Source organism: Tasmannia lanceolata, unplaced genomic scaffold (genome assembly GCF_043159265.1).
Source record: "Tasmannia lanceolata isolate RefF3 unplaced genomic scaffold, GAP_Taslan_0.1 ptg000012l, whole genome shotgun sequence".
Classification (NCBI taxonomy): Eukaryota; Viridiplantae; Streptophyta; class Magnoliopsida; order Canellales; family Winteraceae; genus Tasmannia; species Tasmannia lanceolata.
In genome coordinates this window covers 35,528,072-35,549,998 of record NW_027518689.1, presented here as the reverse complement: position 1 = coordinate 35,549,998, position 21,927 = coordinate 35,528,072, and the positions used below count along the sequence as shown (strand labels likewise).

The window sequence follows — 21,927 nt, the reverse complement described above, 5'->3', positions numbered from 1 at the left end:
AATTACCAAAAAAACAACAAAGAAAATTCAAAACTTATGACAATTAACGAAAAAAAGGCCAAAATAAAACTTATGCTCTTCTCTACGGGCACCCGCGGGTCCACCCGGCCCGGCCCAGTTTTGACGGGCCGGGTGGACCCGCGGGTCAATTTCAAACGGGTCACTGATTGGTGACCCGGACCCGTAATTTACGGACGGCCCGGGTGGACCCGCGGTTCTGGGTCACTTTTTGCCAGGTCTACCAGATGCGTTACAGATCCAAACCCGTTTGTCTTCCTCGTCCAATTTTATGTCATTCCCTTCCAACAATTCCAACAGATTACCAATGGGAGTAAACTCACGATAAAAAAAAATTCCTTCTGAATTGTGACCTCGAAACTATACTTCTGTTTCTTCTCTCCATATTGTCTCTTGACAAAGCTTTCCTTTTCCATTGCAATAATGTACAAATCCGGAAACCTTTCTTTAAGTGATCGATCACCACACCAAATGTCTAACCAGAACCGGATTCTCTCACCTGATTATACCTTGTATCTAATACCGGCTTCAAAGAGGTGGTTGAATCTTATAATATCTCTCTCTCCAAACAGTTAACCCTTGGTATCTAAACTTATCTGAGGGGGCCCCGTTGCCAGGGAGAGCACCATATTTCACTTTGATAACTTTAACCCACAAATGAGACTTCTCATTACCAAACCTCCATAACCATTTGCTCAGGAGAGCTATGTTAGTTTCCTTGATCCTTCTGATTCAAAGACCTCCACCTCTGATAGGCAAGCATACTTTTTCCCACTTGACCAAAGGAATACCCTACTGATCATCGGAACCACCCCAAATGAATCGTCCAGGACACATGAAAATTGACATCTGGTAAATTGAGAAGTAAATTGAGAAACTAGCTAACACTTCTTTGATCAAAGTGATTCTGCCTCCCTTAGATACTAGATTCCTCTTCCAAGTATCCAGTCTATTTTCCAATCTTTGCACAACATGATCGCAAAACATCTTTTTGGCTATACCAACCCCAAGCGGTGGCATACCGAGGTAACTGGTAAGAAGTGGGGAGAGAGTCCACCGTGCACCCTACAATGCATGCCAACCCTGAATCACTCTGTCCTCCAAATGGATCCCAAAAACTCTGGATTTATGGAAGTTAGATCTTTGGCCCATTATTGCCTCGTAACACTGCAGAATTGCTTTCAAATTTAACACTTTCAACATATCCGGGGAACTAAATAATAGCATGTCATCAGCAAATTCAAGCTGGGATACTTCTAATCCTTCCTCCCCAACCTTAAAGCCTTCTATTAAGCCAAGATTTTTTCCTTTTTCAATGAGCCTGCTCAAAGTTTCCACGATGATTACAAAGCGGAAGGGAGAGAGGGGTCCCCTTGCCTTAAACCCCTAGAGGACTTAAAAGAAACCGCACGGATTCATGTTATTTTAGGATTAATTCAAGCAAATCTTAGTGAGGTTCTGTCATCCAATGCTTAATCCTGGAGAAATGGTGAAGAAAATGAAAAGGAATGGATCGGTGTGGCATTTTTACAACCCCGGGAACCTCAAGAGACATTGATAAAGAGTCATCTCGGCCGATTACGGTTGATACGCCCATAAGGCCATAACACTGTTTTTTTTGTTTTTTTATTTCTTAATTTTGAATGGTAAGGCCATAACCCTGATTTACCTGGGTTAGTCACTGATACGCCCATAACCCTGATACACCTAGGTTACTCACTGGTACCAATAAATAGGTTCAAAAAAATTGTATCAGACCATCAAAGTCAGACACTTATTGGCAGATGAGATGGATAACGACTGATATTTTGAACTATGAGATTGACACATGCAGTCTAAGCTCAAAGATTAAAAGGTGCTAAAGAACAAAGTGTATGACCCATAGTTGCCAGAGTGGGAAGTGTAAGAAGCGAAACAGAAAGCTGAAGCGGGAAGCGAGTGCTTTAGAAAAGTACAAAACGAGAAAATACGGGATGCCAAAAGCTCTAACGATAGTAAAGAAGAAAAACATGAAAAGCGGAATGGAAAGTTACAATGAAGTATGCAATAAGCGGGGATTGAGCCTCTAGCTCAATGGTCAAGTCTTTGTTCTCCAACCCAGAGGTCGGAGGTTTAATCACAGCTTGCCTACCACAAAAAGTATGCAACAAGCCTCAATGGAAGTGAACAAAAAAGTGTATAGAATGAGATAGAGCTATAGTAGGTTACAGAAGAAGCGTTAATGTAGGCTAGGATTACATGTACATGGCTGATTAGAACTACAAATTTTAAGAATTTATATTTTACATTTCTTTGAATTATTGAATGAAAATTAGCCTTTACGTTTTTTAGTTCTTTGAAAACTTTTAGGTTGCTAGGATTAGCCCCTGCAGGAGTATTTTCCAGTTTCTCAGACTTCAACGGGATCGAAGTAAATCCCATCGCCTTCGACGGTGATCGAAGCGTTCTAGTCCCTACGAGAATGATCAAAGGGTCCTTTTCTTCTTTATTTTATCTATGTCTTAGCTGCTAGGAAACGGGAAGCCTCCAGGTTTCCGAACTACATCAGACATGTTGTTGCTACAATTCGCCAGGAATTAGCATACATGTGCATAGCCTCAAATAAATGGCCTACAAACTTGTGTGCATATTTCATGTAAGAAACCAAGAAACATCTACCCAGGTCCCTTAAAATTGGGAAGTTTATTTCCTAGTAACACTCCCACTATATACAAGCCACATGAAAATTCCCTTGGAGAACCAGAATAGATGTACCAATGCAAGTTGGTATGTGTCCAACAGAACCATTGAGAAATTGATGTAGCTATATAACATAATTTATTGAAGTCACTTGTAATGAATCGCCAATTTTGACATTCAAGATAGTGATACTTGAAATAGTATGAAACTGTTAAAGTATAAAAGATTAAATAACGCCATCTCCAACAGCTTAAGCTTTTGGAGTAATTGGTCATTTCACATGGTATCACAGCAAAGGTCCTGGGTTCAAAACTCCTTGATATTAAAAATCCACATGTAATGGCCAACCCAAAAGAGGGGCCACATGTGCCCCGTGTAGGCCAACCCTAAAATGAGGAGTCACACGTGAGGGGGAGTGGTAAAGTATAAAAGATTAAATAACGCCAATTCCAACAGCTTAAGCTTTGGAAGTAATTGTTTGTTTCACAAAAACAAACAAAGCCAACTAGGTTTCTATGAGTCAAAACCAAGAGTAAAGAGCATGTACTATACACAAAAAGAGCAATATAGACTAAAAACAAAGAGGTCTATCTTCATGACTTACTTGATGAGGCCTCTGGAAGCCCACATTGTGATTGAAATAGTTGCTTCTGCTGATCAATTGCATTCTGAGTCTGGAGCAAGGCGGCACTTGATGTTTGAACCCTTTGCTGCATTTCTCGTTGTAGTGAACTGGGCTGTTGTTGCATTGCTAATTGCTGTTGTAACTGTGTCGGCTGTGATTGAAGCTGAGACACGAGTTGTTGTGGCGGCGGCTGTGCTTGAGACTGCGGCCCTTGAGACGGCAACAAGGCCGATGATCCTTGCTGGGTTTGATGTTGCTGTGCCGCAACCTTGGCTTGTTGTTGCTGTTGGAGCAAATGCATTGAGTGTTGTTGTTGATGCAAATTTGAGATGTTTTGTGGACCGAGTAATTGTTGGTGTTGTTGCATGTTCGAAATATTATTCTGTTGGCCAATTAATCTCTGTTGCTGAATGTCGGGAACACTCTTTTGCTGCCCAAGTAACGGATTTTGCTGGATGTTAGCCCCATTTGTTTGCTGCCCCATAAGTTGTTGTGACTGCTGTTGTTGCCTGAGGACTGATTGTTGATGTTGCTGAAGAACGGATGGTGCAGATTGTTGCACGAATGATTGTTGATTTGATTGAAGGACAGATTGTGGGGCCGCCTGCATCATAGAAGGCTGTGTTTGCTGAAGAATGGGCTGGCTTGACTGACCAGACGACATTTGCATAAGAGACTGCATATTTCCCTGCTGGAGTTTCTGCTTCAAAAGTTGCTGTTGAAATTGGTGCTGATAAAGAATTTGTTGAGGATTCTGCGACTGTTGTTGTCTTCCTTGCATTTGCCTTTGTGAATTGGGAAACATATTTGATGGTAATCCTTGTCCAACAGAATTACTTATGGAGCTCTGTGAAATTCCAGACATATTTTGCAAGTTGTTGCTCTGGCCAACCACACTGGACATGCTGGTCTGAGGTAGTCCGGTCATTGATGGTATTGCAGGAGGCAAACTGGGAGAACCTTGTATTCCGGATGATCCGATGGTGTTTTGAAGGCTCTGGGATAAAAGCTGTTGTTGTCGTGCTTGAGGGGGGGTCGATGACGAAAGACCTTGGTTGCGTACTTGTGATTGTATACCATGTGATGCTTATGTCAGGACAAGAAGACCAAGAGGGATGATTAGTCCGTTGAATGACAATTTACAAAACAGAATTGAACATGTATTCTGGTGTAATTCTACTAATAAAAGTTAGCGCTAAGTCTTCAAATACAAAAAATAGACTAACAAATTTAATAATTCTTTAAGAGTGAGCAAAACATGTCATTGAAAAGGTAAGGACTTGTTCTTCTATAAGAAATGTAAATTTTCACCTATGTAACTTGAACAGATTCACTTGTCTATGCGAACAAATATGTATGTCAGGCATGGAAAGCACGGGAAACGGAAAAAAAAGTGAACGTTCTACCAGATATTACAGTATTGAATTCTTTCTTCGTTTGAATTACATTTTTTTTCCAAAAAAAAAAAAAAAGAAGATAATACAGTATTGAAGCAATGCGTATAATACAATTACAATAAGAAAGGCGATGCTTGCATCCTTTGGTTTAGCATTTGGCACCCCTCCTCATTTCAAAATTCAAACTACTCTCTTATTGGTGAGGCCACAGATGAGAGAATCTTAAGATTGGAGGGTGCAAATATAAAAAAAATAAAATGATAATATCAGCTCCTCACATAAAAGCATACAAACAAGTACCAGTATGCTGATCTTCATGCCAGAAAAACTTCGTATCCACTCTTCCTATTGGTGACTGATGGGATAAGACATAAAAAAAGGGGAGGTTTCCTATCAATTTGGCAGGCCAATCGCATCTGAAAGAAGTAGAAATTTTCTCCTATTTCACCATTAACACACTTGTTTGTTACACATGTCAAGCCGAAATTCCGAAAAAAGTAATGCAATGCTCATGTTACTTATCCTTCCATTTATTATATTGGGTAAAATTTACTCAGTATTTCATGCTGTTACCTGGATCTTGGGGATTTTGGTTCCCACCAGAAGAGTTTGATGGTAGGGAATTACTTCCTCCGTTAGGCTGAGATTTTGTCTCCATCGTTAGCATCTTCATAGATATTTTCCTTAGATAATCATTCTGAAACAAAGAGATTTAAAATCATTACATCAAGTGAATATCAATAGCTTCAGGTAAAGATATAGAAGTTACAAGGAAAGCACCGAATACTGATAACTAAAAAAAGGACATTAAGAAAGGGCAAAAGCAGTGTCCTCCTCAAAAGGGCATTGTTCATAGGGGACAATCAATGGGACCTGCCTAACATGATGGGGGGCTATTGATGTAATACAGTTTCTTGAAGAATAGAATAAGTCCTCAACTCATCTATGATTAAGACTCAATGGATAACCATAATGGTTTGCTGTCCACGGCGAGTTTTATGCATATATTTCGGCCCAAAAAAATATTTTCCAAGTAGCTTACAATCATGGAATACCCAAAAGAACCTTGCAAACTTAGGGAGTAGAGATTTCTACCAGAGAAATCACCTCCTTCCAGTTCAACCTGCATGTGAAATACGCAAGAAACAGGAGAAAAAAAAATCTTCGTTCAGTCAAAATCAAGGGCTTACATTGGTTTTATAAAATCTCACCTTCAGTTTGCAAATGACACTAATTTTTTGCGAGGCTACCGATGATAAAGTTCTGAAACTCAAAGAAGTTACATGGAAAAGGACTAATTTAAGGAAATCAAAGCTGATGGATATCCACCTAGCTGATGAGCAGTGATATAAGATGGGTGGTCTTCTTGGGTGCTTAGTAGAACCCTTCTTGTCAACTTACTTGGGCCTTCCTTTATGTGAGGCCCGAGAGGAGACCAAAGAAGAGGGCTTGTCACCCGATTGTGGAAAGGGTGGAACGAAGATTATCCACCTAGAAGTGAAATCTAGTCTCGCGTGAATTATGATAAAGGCTATTCTCGCTAATATCCTCATATAATCTGTTCGAAAAAATGCACGATTCGAATCGAATCGTGCATGCAACGATTCAAATCGTGAATAAGAATCGTTTTGCATAGAATCAGACGATTCTGAGTATTTAGGTTGTTTTTTAATGCTGGCCCCACTTTAATAGTATAAATCATATTATAACCACCACCACCACCCCTCCACCGTGTATAACTTTTAACCTAAAAACGAAAACTTAAATCGTGTTTTCTGCCCATTGGAGGTTTTCTGCTCGTTGTTTGTTCTTCCAGGCGGAAGAATAGGAGGAGGAGGAGGAGGACAAATCGACATGCCTGCTCCCGGATTTCTTCTCTTGTGGTTTCTCACCACAGATAGGAAAGTTCTTTTTATCTATTCTTCTCCTACTTTTTTCTCTCATTTTCTCTCCTCTTCCTTCTCCTCCTCACCATTTAAAAAAAAACTTCCTACTTCTTCTCATTATCAGTCGCTGGTTCTTCTTTTCTTTTTTCCTATAATAGGGGGTTTTTTTCTCTTTCAATGATTTAGGTCCTGATTGTTTTGCATTTTTAGAACTTATTGTGAGTCCAAATCAGTAAGTTGCTATCCTTTGGATTTGGGACTCACAATCATTTCTCCAAATCCAAAACAAACAGGGTCTGTGCAGAATCCATATAAACAAGGCTTTTTTAAGTGCTGCTCTGTTTTTTCTTTTGGTCTGGTTCTGAGTATGTCAAGTTGATTCGGGCCATTCTTGAGCGAAACCTAGGTTAACAATAAATATTTTTCTGTTCAGATCAGGCTTTTAAGAGAAGAGTCCTTCAGGTTAGTCCTTATATGTGCTGTGATGACTGGATAAATGGTCTGATTAATAATCAGTTTAAATGGATTCATTTTATCTAAATATTTACTTACAAGTTACAGCTCTCTTTAAGATGACTTTCAAAGCATACTTTTCATAGTTTATTGTAAATGGATTCATCTGATCTAAATATTGATTACAACTCTCTTTCAAAGCATACTTTTCATAGTTTATTGTAATTGACCTTTCGAGTATCCACTACATCAATTCATATTTACGTGTTCCATATTTGCACCTGACAAGTTTAATATATTATAGTCCATTTGTTTCTTGTTTCCTTTCTGGACTGCATTCTAATATTTTAACTTGGTATTTATTGGCTTTGCTTGGGTACATAGAATATTTCTTATTGCAAAGTGATATGGCTTAGATGTTGTTCTACTACAATTTCTCTTTCCCATGGAGTTTCAGTTTATCCATCTTCACACACTTACTATAATTTGCTGTTTCTACTGGAAAGTGAATATGGAGAACTTTATTACCCCAAATTTACGATTTCATTCGGGTATATCTTGCAGCAATACTCGGTGTATGTTTATCTGAGAGAGGTTTCTCCTCTACGGTGTAAATTTTATGTTAAATTGGATTACTAATCAAGGAATTTTTGAATGAAAACTCAATAATTACTCATTTTGTTCTTATTTTTTTATTATTTTATATTTTTTCTCATTTATATATGTAAATCTGAAAAAATCTTACGATTTACGATTCGACCCCTGTTAAGATTTACGATTCGATTCCGATTTCAGAACCTTGTTCCCATATACCATTTCTCTATTTTCAGATGTCCGATTGGGGTGATCAAGCGCATTGAGCAGATCCCAAGAAATTTTTTATGGGGTGGAGAAGATGATAAGAGAAAATTTCATCTTATTAGCTGGAAGGACGTGTGTAGACTAGAAACATTAATGAAGCATTTCCTGGTAAGTGACTTTGGAAGCTTGGGGAGGAAAGACAATTGTTGTGGACTAGCATTATTGAAAGCAAATATGAGGCCAATCTAGGAAAATTGGCGTTTTGAGGGAAATTAAAGAAGCAATAGCTTGATGGTGTGGAGGGGCATTTTGAAGCAAAAGCTCTCATTCTAGGAAGACATCTGGTTAGAGCGTACAACAGTGACAGATAGAGAAGGATCCTTAAGAGATTAGGCATGTCATGGGTTTTCCCGCGTCAACTTTCTGATCTCTTGGAGGCCCGGTATGTTGTGCCTTAACCCAGGGAAGGAAGAATCTGAAGGAGAGCTGCGTTGTTAGCTTGTATATGGGTTCTATGGAAGGAGAGGAATGCTCAGCTTTTCAAGAGTGCAACTAAAAGCTCCTACTTCATTTAGATGAAGATCACTCCACTTATCACCTCTTGGGTGAGGACCATTCCTTGTTTCAGGTTATATTATGGTCCAAACCTCATACTGTGCTGGAAGGAGATATGGTCTAGCTCAGAAAGGGTGGGGCCAATTGTCACTAGATGGAACCCTCATGATCCAGGCTGGCTCAAGCTTAATTTTGATGGTTCCAGCATTGGAAATCCCAGCCCAACTGGTATTGGAGGCCTGCTTAGAGATGAGGTAGGGGAACAAGATGGGCTTTTTCCGCCTCCCGTCCTATTGAGTTTAAGGACTTCAACGAGTGGAAGTCAGAGGACCTTCCAAGGGATCTTGATCATTGATAGGTCTAAGTTGGGCCACCTCATGGTAGAGAGACTCTCTCAACATTATTAGGTGAGTGGATAGACAGCAGATTGCACCTCCCGTCGTGGAGGTTCACGGAGTTCTTTGACGAGATCCGGGTTTAGACGGCTTTACTATTTCTTCCCTAATTAATTAATTAATGTGATTACTTAGATTAGGTTGACAAAAGAGGGGTTGCCTATTCGGCTTCCCTCCCATATTATTCAAATTTTAGAGTTGATTTATCTTTCCCCATGTCTTCTTGTGCCATCTATGATTATTACTAAAAGGAGGGGAGGAAAGTCAACCATGGGAGATTTGCCTTAAAGGCAAATCCCATAAATCGGCAAACATTCCCTCCTTGTTTTCCCTCCAAAGATATATTTTTTTGAATCGTAGCAGATTTCATTTCAAAAGCGATGACCAAGAAAGTCAACCAGAAGAATACAAGGGATAAGCTAAATGAGAAAATAGGAAAAAATACAACAAGGGGCAAGGATCAAGGAGGCAAGAAATCGAAAAACATGAGACCCTGTTTTGTTACACCTTCCTTTGTCAGGCGATCTGCGACACTATTTGCAGACCTTCTCACATGCAAGAAAATGATCGACGAGCCTTCTATTTTATCCTGGATCTCATAAAAAAATGAGCGAATCTCCAAGGCGGGACGAGAGAACCTCTTAGCCACTTAATAGTATTAAGATAATCTCCCTCTACCAGAATCCTATTCAAATCTTCCCTTGCCAAGCTCTTTATCCCCTGATGTATAGCTCAGACCTCCGCTCACTCGAGTCTGCAATTCCAATTGGCCCTGAGAAAGCCCACACGACTTCGCCCCTTGAATTTTTAGAACTCCACCTATACCCATCGGTCTTGGGTTACCCAAACTAGATCCATCAAAATTTAATTTTAACAGGTCCTCAGTTGGTGGCTGCCAATCCTGTACGATCGTATCCCGCCTTTCCACACTCAAACAAATCTCCTTCCACCGCCCAAAGATCAAACGATGATACAAACCGAAAACAAGGAAGGCACCTTACCCACGCAATAGATAAAGCTATTACTTTAAATAAAAGGAAGGGTAGAGATTTTGAGACTCCGTCAAACACCCTAGAATTTCTTTCTCTCCATAGAACCCACAAGGTAGCTACCAGACACACGTCCCAAAGAATCTTCCCTTTCCGCTTCCAAGGCACCATCTACCATCCTTGTAGCCATTCTTGGAGGGTAGAGGGGAAAACCCAAGAGATACAGAACCTTTGAAGAATACTGCTCCATACCTCCCTTGCTAGTTGCTACTCTACAGTGTATGACTATGTGATCCACTGATTCTCCTGCAGCTATACATAAAGCACAATGGTTGACTAATAGCATCTCTCGCTGTCTGAGGAAGTCCATCCTCTATATTTGACCTTTAACGGCCTCCCAGCTGAAAGTACGCACTGAGGGTGGTGCATGGATTTTCCGCACTTTTGCTTCAATTGGAGACACAGGACTAGGCAACAAAGAACTATAGAAAGACTTGACAAAGAATACCCAAGAAGAATCGCAGATTCACACCCGTTTGTCCTCCTCAGCATGACTAATATAACAACCTTCTAGCAGTTCAAAGAATATGGCTACATTAGGAAGCACCCTGTCGAAAACAATTCTCCTAAAAGAAGGCCCCCAAATCATCCTGTCACCATTCCTTTCATAGCAGTCTATCACCATGGAGTTCTTTTGAGAAGCAACTGCAAACAATACAGCATTAATAAAAAAAAGTGCAAGCTTCAATCACCCTTTTGTGGAGAGCAATCTGGCTCGTGACATTTGGAACGTCTTTGAAAGTTTTTTCAATATCAGTGGGATGCAATTGGAATCTATCCATTTCAGAGTACTCAGATGATTCAGAAAAAGCAATTTCAAATCAGAAATGATGAGCCTGGAGACATATTCTTAAGAGGAGAATGGGAACACCAAAAGTCATTCCAAAAGCTGATTCTGTCTCCAAAATAAACTCTGAACCGAGTACCCTGATTAAACAAATGTTGTAACGCCAAACCGTCATCCCAGGTTTTCTAAATACATTCTTTGATTCCCAGTGGCATGGCTCCGCCCCGTATTTACTCTCAATCACCTTAGCCCATAACTGTGAAGGTTCCTCTCTAAATCTCCACAACCATTTGCCCAATAAAAATTGGTTTACCTCCTAAATTCTCCTTATACCCAGCCCTTCACTTTTTAAAGGTTTGCAAACGTCCTCCCAACGAACTAAAGGGAATCCCTTTTTTTCCCCATAACCTCCCCGCAAAAATCTTCTTTGAATCTTTTCAATGCGATTTACAGCGCTCATAGGGAATTTGAAGATGGGCAATTGATAAATAGGGATATTTGCTAGAACTGCCTTGATTAAAGTAACCCTGCCATCCCGAGATACAGGATTTCTCTTCCAAGTGTCTAGTCTTCTCTCAATCCTTTCCACTATAGGGTCCCAAGCCGATAACTTAGCCCTACCTACTCCAAGAGGGAGGCCTAAATAAATTGAAGGGACCTTGTCCAATTTGCAACCCAGGATTTGAGCAAAGCCAAGCGCAGAGGATCGATCCAAGTTTACGGCAAACATAATTGATTTGCTAAAATTAGTCCTTTGATAAGAGATCATCTCATAACACCTGAGAATGGCCTTCAGATTCATTATCTTTACCAAGCAAGGGGAGCAAAAAAGCAGAGTGACGTCAACAAACTGAAGATCAGATACCTCAACTCTACCTTCATCGACTCTGCAACCCTCGATCAGACCCCGGGACTTACCCTTACCCATAAGGCGGCTCAAAGATTCTGCTACAATCACAAACAAAAAAGGGGGAGAGTGGGTCTCCTTGACACAACCCCTAGAGGATTTAAAGAAACCTTTTGGGGAGCCGTTAATCAAACTAGAGAACCATGCGGAGGAGAGACAACTTCGGGTCCATCCTCTCCACTTACAACCAAAACCCATCCTCCCTAGAAGATAGTCTAAGGACTGCCACTCCACCTTGTCATAAGACTGCTCCATGTCCAATTTGCAAACAATGCCCCCAACTCCGAATTTTGACATGAAGTCTACGAGTTCATTAGCAACCAAAGAGCAGTCCAGGATTTGCCTTTGACTCACAAAGACAGATTGTGAATCAGAGATGATAAATGCTCAGCCAGAACCTTTGCCAACACTTTCTAAAGGCATCCAATCAGACTGGTCGGCTTAAAATCCAACACCTTGGAAGCCCCTTTAACTTTAGGAGAAAAGCAAAGTCAACTATATACGATTAAGAAGATATACACAATCTTAATAACATAAAGAAACTTTGAAACCTGCTTAAAAAGACAAATCCCATATTGAACCCATACCATAATGGTAAATGGGCCAAAACTTCATCAAATCACGTCCAAATTGCGTGATCTTGGGCCCGTTGGATAGGGAATCAAAAACCCATCTAACGAGACTAAAATCAAGTCAAACAACAAGATTTGGTATCCCAAAATCAAGCTATAAATAGGATGATGAAAATACACTATGAGCCGTCTAGTTCCTCCAATCTCTTGATCTCTTAAAGATCAAGGGAGATCAATACTCGAGTGACGTGATATGTCATCTACTCGAGCTTGATCGACGGTCCGAGTGATCCGATGGTCCGATTTTAGATCGAACTCATGTGGCCACCAATCAAGGGGATCGAAGAAATCCTATGACAAATTCGAGTAGATTGACCACAAACTTGGTTCATCCGATTGATTATCTAGACCGTTGATCCCCGATTTAGGAGACCGTTGCGATCTGATCTATTGATCAGGGGATCTACGGCCAAAATTTAATTAAGATAAAATACTACTCCGACCCTTGGCGGGGTCGGGCATTACAAAGTACCACAAGGTATCAGGATTTGATTCATTCCCCGCCCCCGGGGTCAGCTCCTAGTTGGGGCGTCATCCTCCCTCTCTTTCAATGCATTAAGGATTAATTATAGGGAAATGTTATCAGCACTACTGTATTTTGATGAGGGCACTCCTCACTTTATTAAAAGTACGGTATGGCCCGCACCATAGGAAGATCCAAACCGTCCATTAGATGGGCCACAGCCTAAATAGGTTGTGCCCCAAAAATCATTTCCATAGGTTGACCCTAACCCTCCGATCTGAATGTTAGAAGGTTGATCCTAACCCTCTATAGATCGGAGGGTTAGGATCAACCTTTGGAAATGATTTTTGAGGCACAACCTATTTAGGCTGTGGCCCATCTAAGGGAGGGTTTGGATCATCCTATGGTAGGGGCCATACCGTACTTTTAATAAAGTGAGGAGCGCCCTCATCAAAATACAGTAGTGCTGATAACATTTCCCTAATTATAATATGTTCTTAATGGATTTATTTTCAAAAGAATTCATGTTTAACCAAGAAACTACACTGTCCTTCCTCCTTATATCTCTCTTGGTTGGCCTGTTTCTTTCCTATGCTATAAGTCACTAGCGTCGAGATATGAGATCTAACATGCTTTGCTCGAATGAACGTTCCAAAGAAACTTCGTTGATATTAAAACGGGATTCCTGAGCTCCTTCCCTTAAGTAATAGTAATAAAGTGCCCCTATTTTCACCATGGAGGAGAAAGAAAAAATAACCGGAATCAATATTATCCATCTAAACCAATCTTCTGAGATACGGTCGGTGTGTTGCTAAGATTGCATGTAAGTGCAATGCAAAACGAGTTATGGGCAAAGCAAGAAGAAAAGTACATAAACTTGCAAAGATGACATTGTACGAAAATAAAAGGTGATGGTGGTTTAGAGAATGGATAAAAGGAATAGGATGCAGAGAGGAAGAGAACAGAAGTTTAATCAGCCTTGACTCGATAAAAGTTTGGTGCGTTGGAAGCAAATGTTGGAAGAGTCTTTTTCTCTAGGAAAGGACCCTTACATTGGTTTTTTGAGACACTTTGGGGTAGATGAAAGGTGGTCAACTCATGAAATGTTGGTTCCAACTAGGAAGTCGTAGCCAACTCATGTAACAGGCAACCGAATCATATGGTAGGGTGTGAGCATACAATAACCAGGTGCATGAAAGTGAATTATGCCAAGCTATGCAAGAAAGGGTGTAACACCAGGGAAAGCTGGACGGAACCGATGCTAAGCAAGACCATGTCTTATATTGGGTTAAGCAAGAAGGGGTTTATCATCAAGACAAGTAAGAGACTATTTAATGCCAGTAAAAGCACAGAGGGGCCTGAAAAAGGGCAAGCAGAAGTAGATTAATCAATAAGTGGTGTCAAACATCTTCTAAGACAGAAGACAAGTAAACTATTGCCTCAAACACCCATTAAACAACCCATTTACAAACTCAGCCTTGCTTGCTGTTATATTTTGTTATTAGAGAACTCAAAACAAGTATTGTCGACAATGCATCATGATGGATCCCACCCCACTACCTGCTCTCAATGCGAAAACCCAATGGCATGAGGCTTACTCATGTGTCATAATGACTAACGGGCTTCTCACATCGCATATTACCAAAAAAAGCAAAATTGCAGTACTAAATTTTACATTTGAGGGCATAAAATATTTCCCAAAAAATCCCCAAAAATCAATTATGAAAATTTGTAATTAATTATTTCTTATAATTTTAAAAATACCCCAACTCCTCCAAAGCAACATAGAAAAATAGTTTAGAACCCACAAAAAGGCTAGGAAAATATTTAGAAATCAATTTGGAAAAAAGGAAACATGAGGTATCATGTGTAGCATTACTCTGATGCCCCTAGACATCAAAATAATAATGTTCACACTTTAAAATTTTCAAAAACTATTTGAGAAATCCTGTAATATTTCAAGGGGGACGCTATATTCATTTTGAAAACACAAAAATGTTCAATAAGAAAAAAAATACATATAAAACCCATTTTGGGCAAAGGGATTGCGAATTTCTCAAGTTACGGTCTAACAAATCTCACAGTACCAACTCTCCAGTCTCTAATAACCAAAACAAGTCCCTAGTGGGACAATCTACATCACACATGACACTATGGATTAAAGGAGTAGTGCATCAATCTTGGTTGGCCCATAGGCCTAGAGTCACAAAACTATAGGAAATGTACATATCCTCCCAAACAGGTAAAGATCATTTGTATCTTGTACATTTCAAAGAAGCCCTTCAAGAAAAATCACATCGCTTACCTAGAGTCATAAACTATAGCAAATGTACAGATCCTCCTAAACAGATAAAGATCAATTGTACCTCGAACATTTCCAAGAAGCACTTCAAGAAAAACCATATCGCTTACCACAAGTTGTAAGCCGTGATTTGTTTAGCACCACATGTGATGCGAGTGTAAAGAGTTCTCCACGTGGATCAATGATAAGAGATTCATGTATGCCAATTAGCTTGAAGTAACCATGGTTTTAAATTTTCATCAAAACCAACATGAAACAACCAAAATGTTTTCATTTCCATACCCACTGAAACTATACCAAAACCGAAATGCATATCAAAACAAAAATCATAAGTGCATTAGTTTTATATTCTATCAGTACGTGTTAGATAATTATATTTATATGAAATGCATGTGAAGATGGGTGTGTGCTATGTATGAATATTTATATGAATTACATGTGAGTTTGTAATGAATTATCAGACATTTGGGACACTAGGTGTTCAATGTAATTAAACTTTTGTGGATGACTGTCTTATTTATGTGATGGTTTCTAAATGTGTATTTGTATTTATTCTACCATTTCTTGAAGTTTCATCTTAAAATTTTATAATTTGCATATTTTTCCATAGGTTTCCATGATTTTACAAGATTTTAAAATTTCCAACCGAGACTGAAATTTAAAACCCTGGTAGTAGCACAAAATAGAATCACCTGATGGATCTCGTGTCGATAGTTATGGAACACACAACCTTCAATAGCGTCGCGAAAAACACAACTAATATAATATAAACAAGTCGATACCAATTCCCCATCATTTGTACTAGTCAGGTACCACAACAACAAGAACAAAAACCAAACATAGTAAAGGCCGTAAAATGAAAAAACAATCATTAAATTACATATCAGAATGAAAATGCATGGCTGCACATGGGCTACACAATTCATGGCCAAAATGGGAAAAAAGATGAGGAATAATGCATTTAAGGGTGGAAATGATATTCTCACACCCTCGATTCAATAATGGCACTACACCCTTTACTTACACTTCTCTAATTAGCTTTTAAAGGCTGTAATAATTCCCAAAATGCTCTCACAACCAATCTAAATTGCGTAAAGTAAAGAATAGAGTGCCATTATTGAAACAAAGGGAGTGGGAATATCATTTCCCTGGGCCACTATTTCCAAACTCTAATATATGAAGAGCAACAAAAGAGTGGACAATTGGGGCCCAAGTAAGCCATAGTGCCATACAAACAATGATATCATGACTTAGGCTGGCATCAGCAACCGGTCACACAAAGGCTGGTTTGGGATGAAAAGCACCAGATACGACAGTTCTGAACAAAAAAAATATCAAGATTTTTAATTATTCTAGAATATGTTTATTTACATCTTGAGTGGGTCCTATTTGGTGAAGACCATGCAAATTATTGTGTTATTTTATTGTTATTTATGTTCAATGATTGAAGTATATGTATAAGTGCCTTCTAGAGAATGACCAAACCAGCAAAGCTAGAAGTGTTAATAATGACCAAAAGTTTGCTGATTTGCGAACACCATGCCAACATATTTTTCAGATGTGGACAGCTATTTATAGCTAAATTTTTTTGCTCCTTATCCAGGTAATATAGACTGCTAGTTATTGTAAGTTTCAAATCATCTCCCTAGCGAACACGGTCTATGGCAGTAAAATAAAAATGGTAACTGGCAGCATAAGATAATCAGAGGCATCCGGTTCTCACTGTTTGACATATAATGTATGTGACAATTTCGTGTTCTATAGGAATCAAGGATATGAAAAGGTTGTTAGGAAAAGAAAAGGTTAGCAATGGAAAAGAAAAAAATAGCAAGAAATAAGGACATTTGAGTGATGTATGTACCTGGTTTGTGGCAGCCGTATAAATCTTTTCCTCGAATCTTACAGCAATTTTCCTAAGTTCAACTAATCCCTCCGGGCCAGAAATAGGTAAGTGCCTCTTTAAAGTCTCCATTCTATGCATGTAAAACAACATCTGTTAATAGAAAATTGACCAAGGTCTTGCGTTGAAACCATCAATAAGGAAAAGAAATAAACTCATTTAACATGCGATAAACAAAAACCCAATTGACATGTCAATATAATTTTACAGCCACGGTAGTTAAATAGGTAAATAATAGAAAGCAAGGCTCAAGCACGCATTTGTTGAATACCAATGTAGATCAATATCTAAATAATAGAAAGTAAGGTTATAGCACGCGTTTGATGAATATTTAGAAGGTTACAAACAAAATTCCTGTACATCAGATTGAGAGTACAGTTCAGGCCTACATTAACATATCAGCATAGATTAGAAGGCACTCAATGTCGTGCCGCACAGAAGCAATGAGACAAACTGGAGGAACCAAAAATCCAGACTCAGATCGCTGCTACAAAAAAAAATATTAAAATGAAACAATACACTAAAAATGTATGAGCAATGAGCTTAATAAAACATAAACAAAATTCTGTCCTATCCAATGAAGCAGCATAAATTGTATTAAAAGAGAGATAAAGGAGAATGGATGTGAGCATGTTGTCCCCAATTTAATGCATTGCACTAGTGTAGTAAAAGAATTAGAGTAGTTTTTTGAATTTTAAGGAATTTTTGCGACAAATGAGGTCGCAAAAACCATTAAAAGTGGAGTCTCAACCATAGAAGCACGAAGCGAGGGCGGAGAAGCGTAGGGGTCTAGAAGAATCTAAAGTTGGGAGCGTCGTGGAAGCGTTAATGTAATATTGTCATCATATGTCTTGAAAATTCAAGTACATCAAAAAATAGTAATTTCTAACTATCTTCATATAAATCTTTCAAAATTTAAGTACAGCAGAAAGTAGTAATTTCTAACCGTCTTCATGTTCTAGCCCTCTTTCCTCACGCCTTCTGAAGATTTGCCTATCTGTTTGCTCCAATGAAGTACTTAGAATAGTTGGAGGAGCTTGATACAAGTAAGTTAGTGATGGGGGAACTAATGGAGTAATAGGAGCAGGTTGGGAGCGATTTCCATCCCTTCAGGATCGCGCTCCCTGGAAGCTTCTTCCTAAGGAGCGCCGAATCACGGTTCCGAGTCGGGAACGACACCCTGAGGAAAGATTCCTGCTTCTAAGGTCTCAACCATTTTATGCGATGAGCAAACTTAGGTACTATCGTAAACTTTTCTTTTAATAAGGTTTTTTACTTATACAAAAAAAAAAAACATGAAAATTTTTAATATTGAGATGTGGGAGAACGTTCACATTTTTCCCCTTCTTTTCTTTATTTATCTCGTCTTCTACTTTTTTCTCTTCTTAAAATTCCTAGATTCATCCATTAAGTGTGGGTTATGTGTATGACATTATGTATGTAGTTGAAGACAGTTTAGTCTTTAAATCATAGTTTATTATATTAATAAACAAGAGTAAAATGTGGGAGAACGTTCACATTTTTCCCCTTCTTTTCTTTATTTATCTCGTCTTCTACTTTTTTCTGTTCTTAAAATTCCTAGATTCATCCTACCATGTTTTCATCTGGGCATCAAAGCCACTAATCAACATCGAGCATCACTGTAGGCATCGTTTTGAATTTCTCCAAGATTTTCCCGAAATGACCAAAATGTTTTTGTTTCCATCCCCGTCGAAACGAAACCTGCATTTCCTTTCACGTCATTATTTCCTCCAAATTTTGACCAAAATTCTAGAAATTTGACCGAAATTCCTAAAATTCAACTGAAATGGTCGAAACGACAAAAAAATGGAAAGATGTAATTATTTGCATTTCATTTCATTAATGTAGAGAATGACATTTGGTAGGCAACATAATTGAATTGCACAGTAAAGTAACTATATCTTATGCATGGGATGTCAGATCGGCATGGCACCAATAATACCTCGTAACTCTATATGGCATTGGCATAGAGTTGGGTCCTTAGAGGGGAGACTAGTCATTGTACTATCTTATACTTCTTTACTTCGTACTTCTTTATTGACTATTCTTCTAGACATGCGCGACACAGCATGTCACTAGGTGTTTGATGTGATTATGCCATTATGGATGGTTATGTTGCTCATGTGATGGTTTCTAAGTATGTATTTGTGCTTATTCTAGCATTTCCTAAAGTTTCATCTTAAAATTTCCAACACTTGCACATGATTTTTTAATACATTTAAAATTTCATCATTTGCATATGTTTCCATACGTTTCCATGATTTTACAAGATTTCCACCGAAATTTTCACTGAAAACAAAATGTTTCCATTTCCATGCGGACCGAAACTGAAACCAAAATTTAAAACCTTGACTGGAGGCTGATTGAAAACTTAGAAGATCTGCAGGGTGTTGCTGATGCAGATTCTTCTTATCTAACCCTTCTTCTTCTCTTTTCTTCTCTATCTTCTATTTCTCCTCCCAAGGATCACATCAAATGCTGACATCGGCGACCTTACGGTCAAAGTTATCAGGTTAGATCGAGGCTTACACCATTCATCTCGCCTTGATTTAAAGTGATTTATGTTGTTTTCCAAAAAAAATTGAAGTCATCAAATGGGTGTTTAAGCTGGTAGTTTGAAGCATGGAAAAACATGTCTGAAACACAAATCATGTCCCGGATGATTTGATGATGTTTTCCTTGCATAGATTGGACCTAGTAGGACCTTTTTGGTAAGGGATCTATTGGCTCTAATCTCATGAAGTTTGGATCGGATTTGATAGACATCTCACTTTTGGGCTTATCATGTGCTAGCCCAAAGGCATTTTTCATGTTTTTTTAGCACCTCACTGTGTAAACCCGGAGTGTTGTTGCGGTATTTTTTTTATGATTCATTAACATTGTTTGAGACCGTTGGAAAAGAGAACAGCCTCTAAAAACCTTCCTGGAGGTTGTTTAGGGTCTGGTTAGTGGGAACCTAAAATTGGGAAAGCTTCAAAAGAGTTGTTTTTCATTGTGGGACGATGGTTTTGTTTGGAAGTGCTTTTTTATTGTTGAAGATGTCAAACAGCAATACTACTGATGTGAATAATATTAATATCAAGGGCTCAAGGAGTTTAAATACCATGGGACCTTTCCTGGGGAATCTAGGAGTGTTCGTGATGACAGTAAGATTCAATAGTCATAGGCCGTGAAGATGTTTATTGGGGAAGAGACAAACCAGGATATATAAAAGGAAAGACAAAAGAACCAGCCTTTACTAATCCGGCTCATGACAAGTGGAAAGCAAATAATCTCTCTATCATGCCATTTTTTTTTAATGGTATCATGCCATTTTTTTAGTAATGTAATGGAGCCAGATGTTAGCAATGGCTTTATGTTCGTGAAGATAGCCTAGATATTTGGGATGTTATACCCAAACCTATTCACAGGTGAAGAATTGAGCTCGTATATATTAGTTGTGAGTTGTAACCATAGTTAGCAAAACGTGATTCGGCAAAAAAAACAGGACAGGAAAAAATCGAGTTTAATACGGTATTGGTTCAAAAATAAAACGTACTAAAAAAAACAGGAACACAAAAAAATGGGTTTAAAATTTTTGGGATTTAGTGCTCTTTTGGGCAAATGGCTATGGCGCTTTGGTGTGGAACAATCTTCGCTATGGGTGAAAGTTGTTGGGAGCAAGTATGGGTTAATACAAGGTAACTGGTGTTCGGATGATAAGTATGGTAAGAAAGGAAGGACCATTTAGCGTAATATTTTGAGGCTCAAGCAAAATTTTGAGGCGGGAATCCGGTTTAAAGTATACACAGGAGATCGCATCAAATTTTGGTTGGACTCATGGTGTTCCACCGAACCTTTGGCGGTGCTTTTTCCTAGATTGTTCTCAATGGCCTTGGACAAAGACGTGAAGGTAGCTGAGTGCTTTGAAAGAATTCACAATCGGGTAATATGGTTCCCTCATTTTAGAAGAAATTTTTTTGAGCGAGCATTAGCGGATATCTCTCAGATGCTTCATATCATTGAGGGGTGTTATATTAAAAAAAGTGGGGGTGGACAAAGGATCTGGATTTGGAATCCGTCTGGCGTTTTTTCCGTAAAATCTTTTTACTATCAGCTTCTGCCTGTTTCTGGATCCCCTAGTTTTGCTGCTGTTTGGAAGTTTATGGGCCCCCCATCGGTCTCTTTCTTTAGTTGGGCAGTGTGTCATGGGAGGATTCAGACAATTGATTTTCTAAGAAAACGGGGTATGTGCCTAGTGGATCATTGCTCGCTTTGTCTGGAGGATGGGGAATCAATCGACCACCTTTTTATCCATTGCAAGATATCAAGGGCGATTTGGGCTTTAATTCTGGGCAGGTTTGGTATTTGTTGGGTCTTCCCCAAGTCTTTAGCTGATCTCTTCTCAAGTTGGGATTTTGTGCCTGGAAGAAAAAACGTAAGATGCTTTGGAGGTTATGTTTGTTAGCACTATGGTGGGTCATTTGGAAGGAACGAAACTCGAGAGTTTTCGAAGGATCGGCAAAGTCTGCATATTGGTTATATAATAAAATCATAGCGCTGGTTATTTTTTGGGTAAAAAACATTCCTTTGTTTAAGTTCGTCTCAGCTTTCGATCTTTGGGAGGGTTGGCGCACGGTGTGCTCTGAAGATATGAGAAGAGAAAAGAGAAAACTGAGTTGGGAAGCTCCCCCGGAAGGCTTTATTAAATTAAATTTTGATGGGTCATGTTTGGGGAATCCGGGTCCAGCTGGGATTGGAGGCCTTTCTAGGGATTCCCGAGGGGGAATACCGTGGGCTTTTGCAGGGCCACTTGGAATAATTGATTCGTCTGAAGCGGAAGTAACGGCTGCATATCAGGGGATAAAGCGTCTAAGTGTTGATTCTTATGACAGGACAATTGTGGAAGGAGACTCTTCAAATGTTATCGGATGGTTATCGGGGAAAGTGGCTCCTCCGTGGAGATTTTTAAGTTTTTTGAGGAAATTCACGATCTTATCTCAGAGTCATCTTTGGTTTGTAAGCATGTTAGGCGCGAAGCAAATGGGGAAGCGGATTCCCTCGCTAAATCTGGCGTT

General features: G+C 39.1%; 1 protein-coding gene across 1 annotated transcript in view; it reads right to left on the bottom strand.

Annotated features, from left to right (window-relative positions):
- The window catches only part of LOC143887990 (mediator of RNA polymerase II transcription subunit 15a-like), a 37,808-nt gene that overhangs the window by 14,136 nt on the left and 1,745 nt on the right, over positions 1–21,927 (bottom strand). The window contains exons 2-4 of the mRNA XM_077392254.1: positions 16,811–16,922; positions 5,293–5,416; positions 3,302–4,408 (exon numbers count right to left, since the gene is read on the bottom strand). Coding sequence (XP_077248369.1) covers positions 3,302–4,408; positions 5,293–5,416; positions 16,811–16,922 — 1,343 coding nt within the window. The remainder of the gene's footprint in view (positions 1–3,301; positions 4,409–5,292; positions 5,417–16,810; positions 16,923–21,927) is intronic.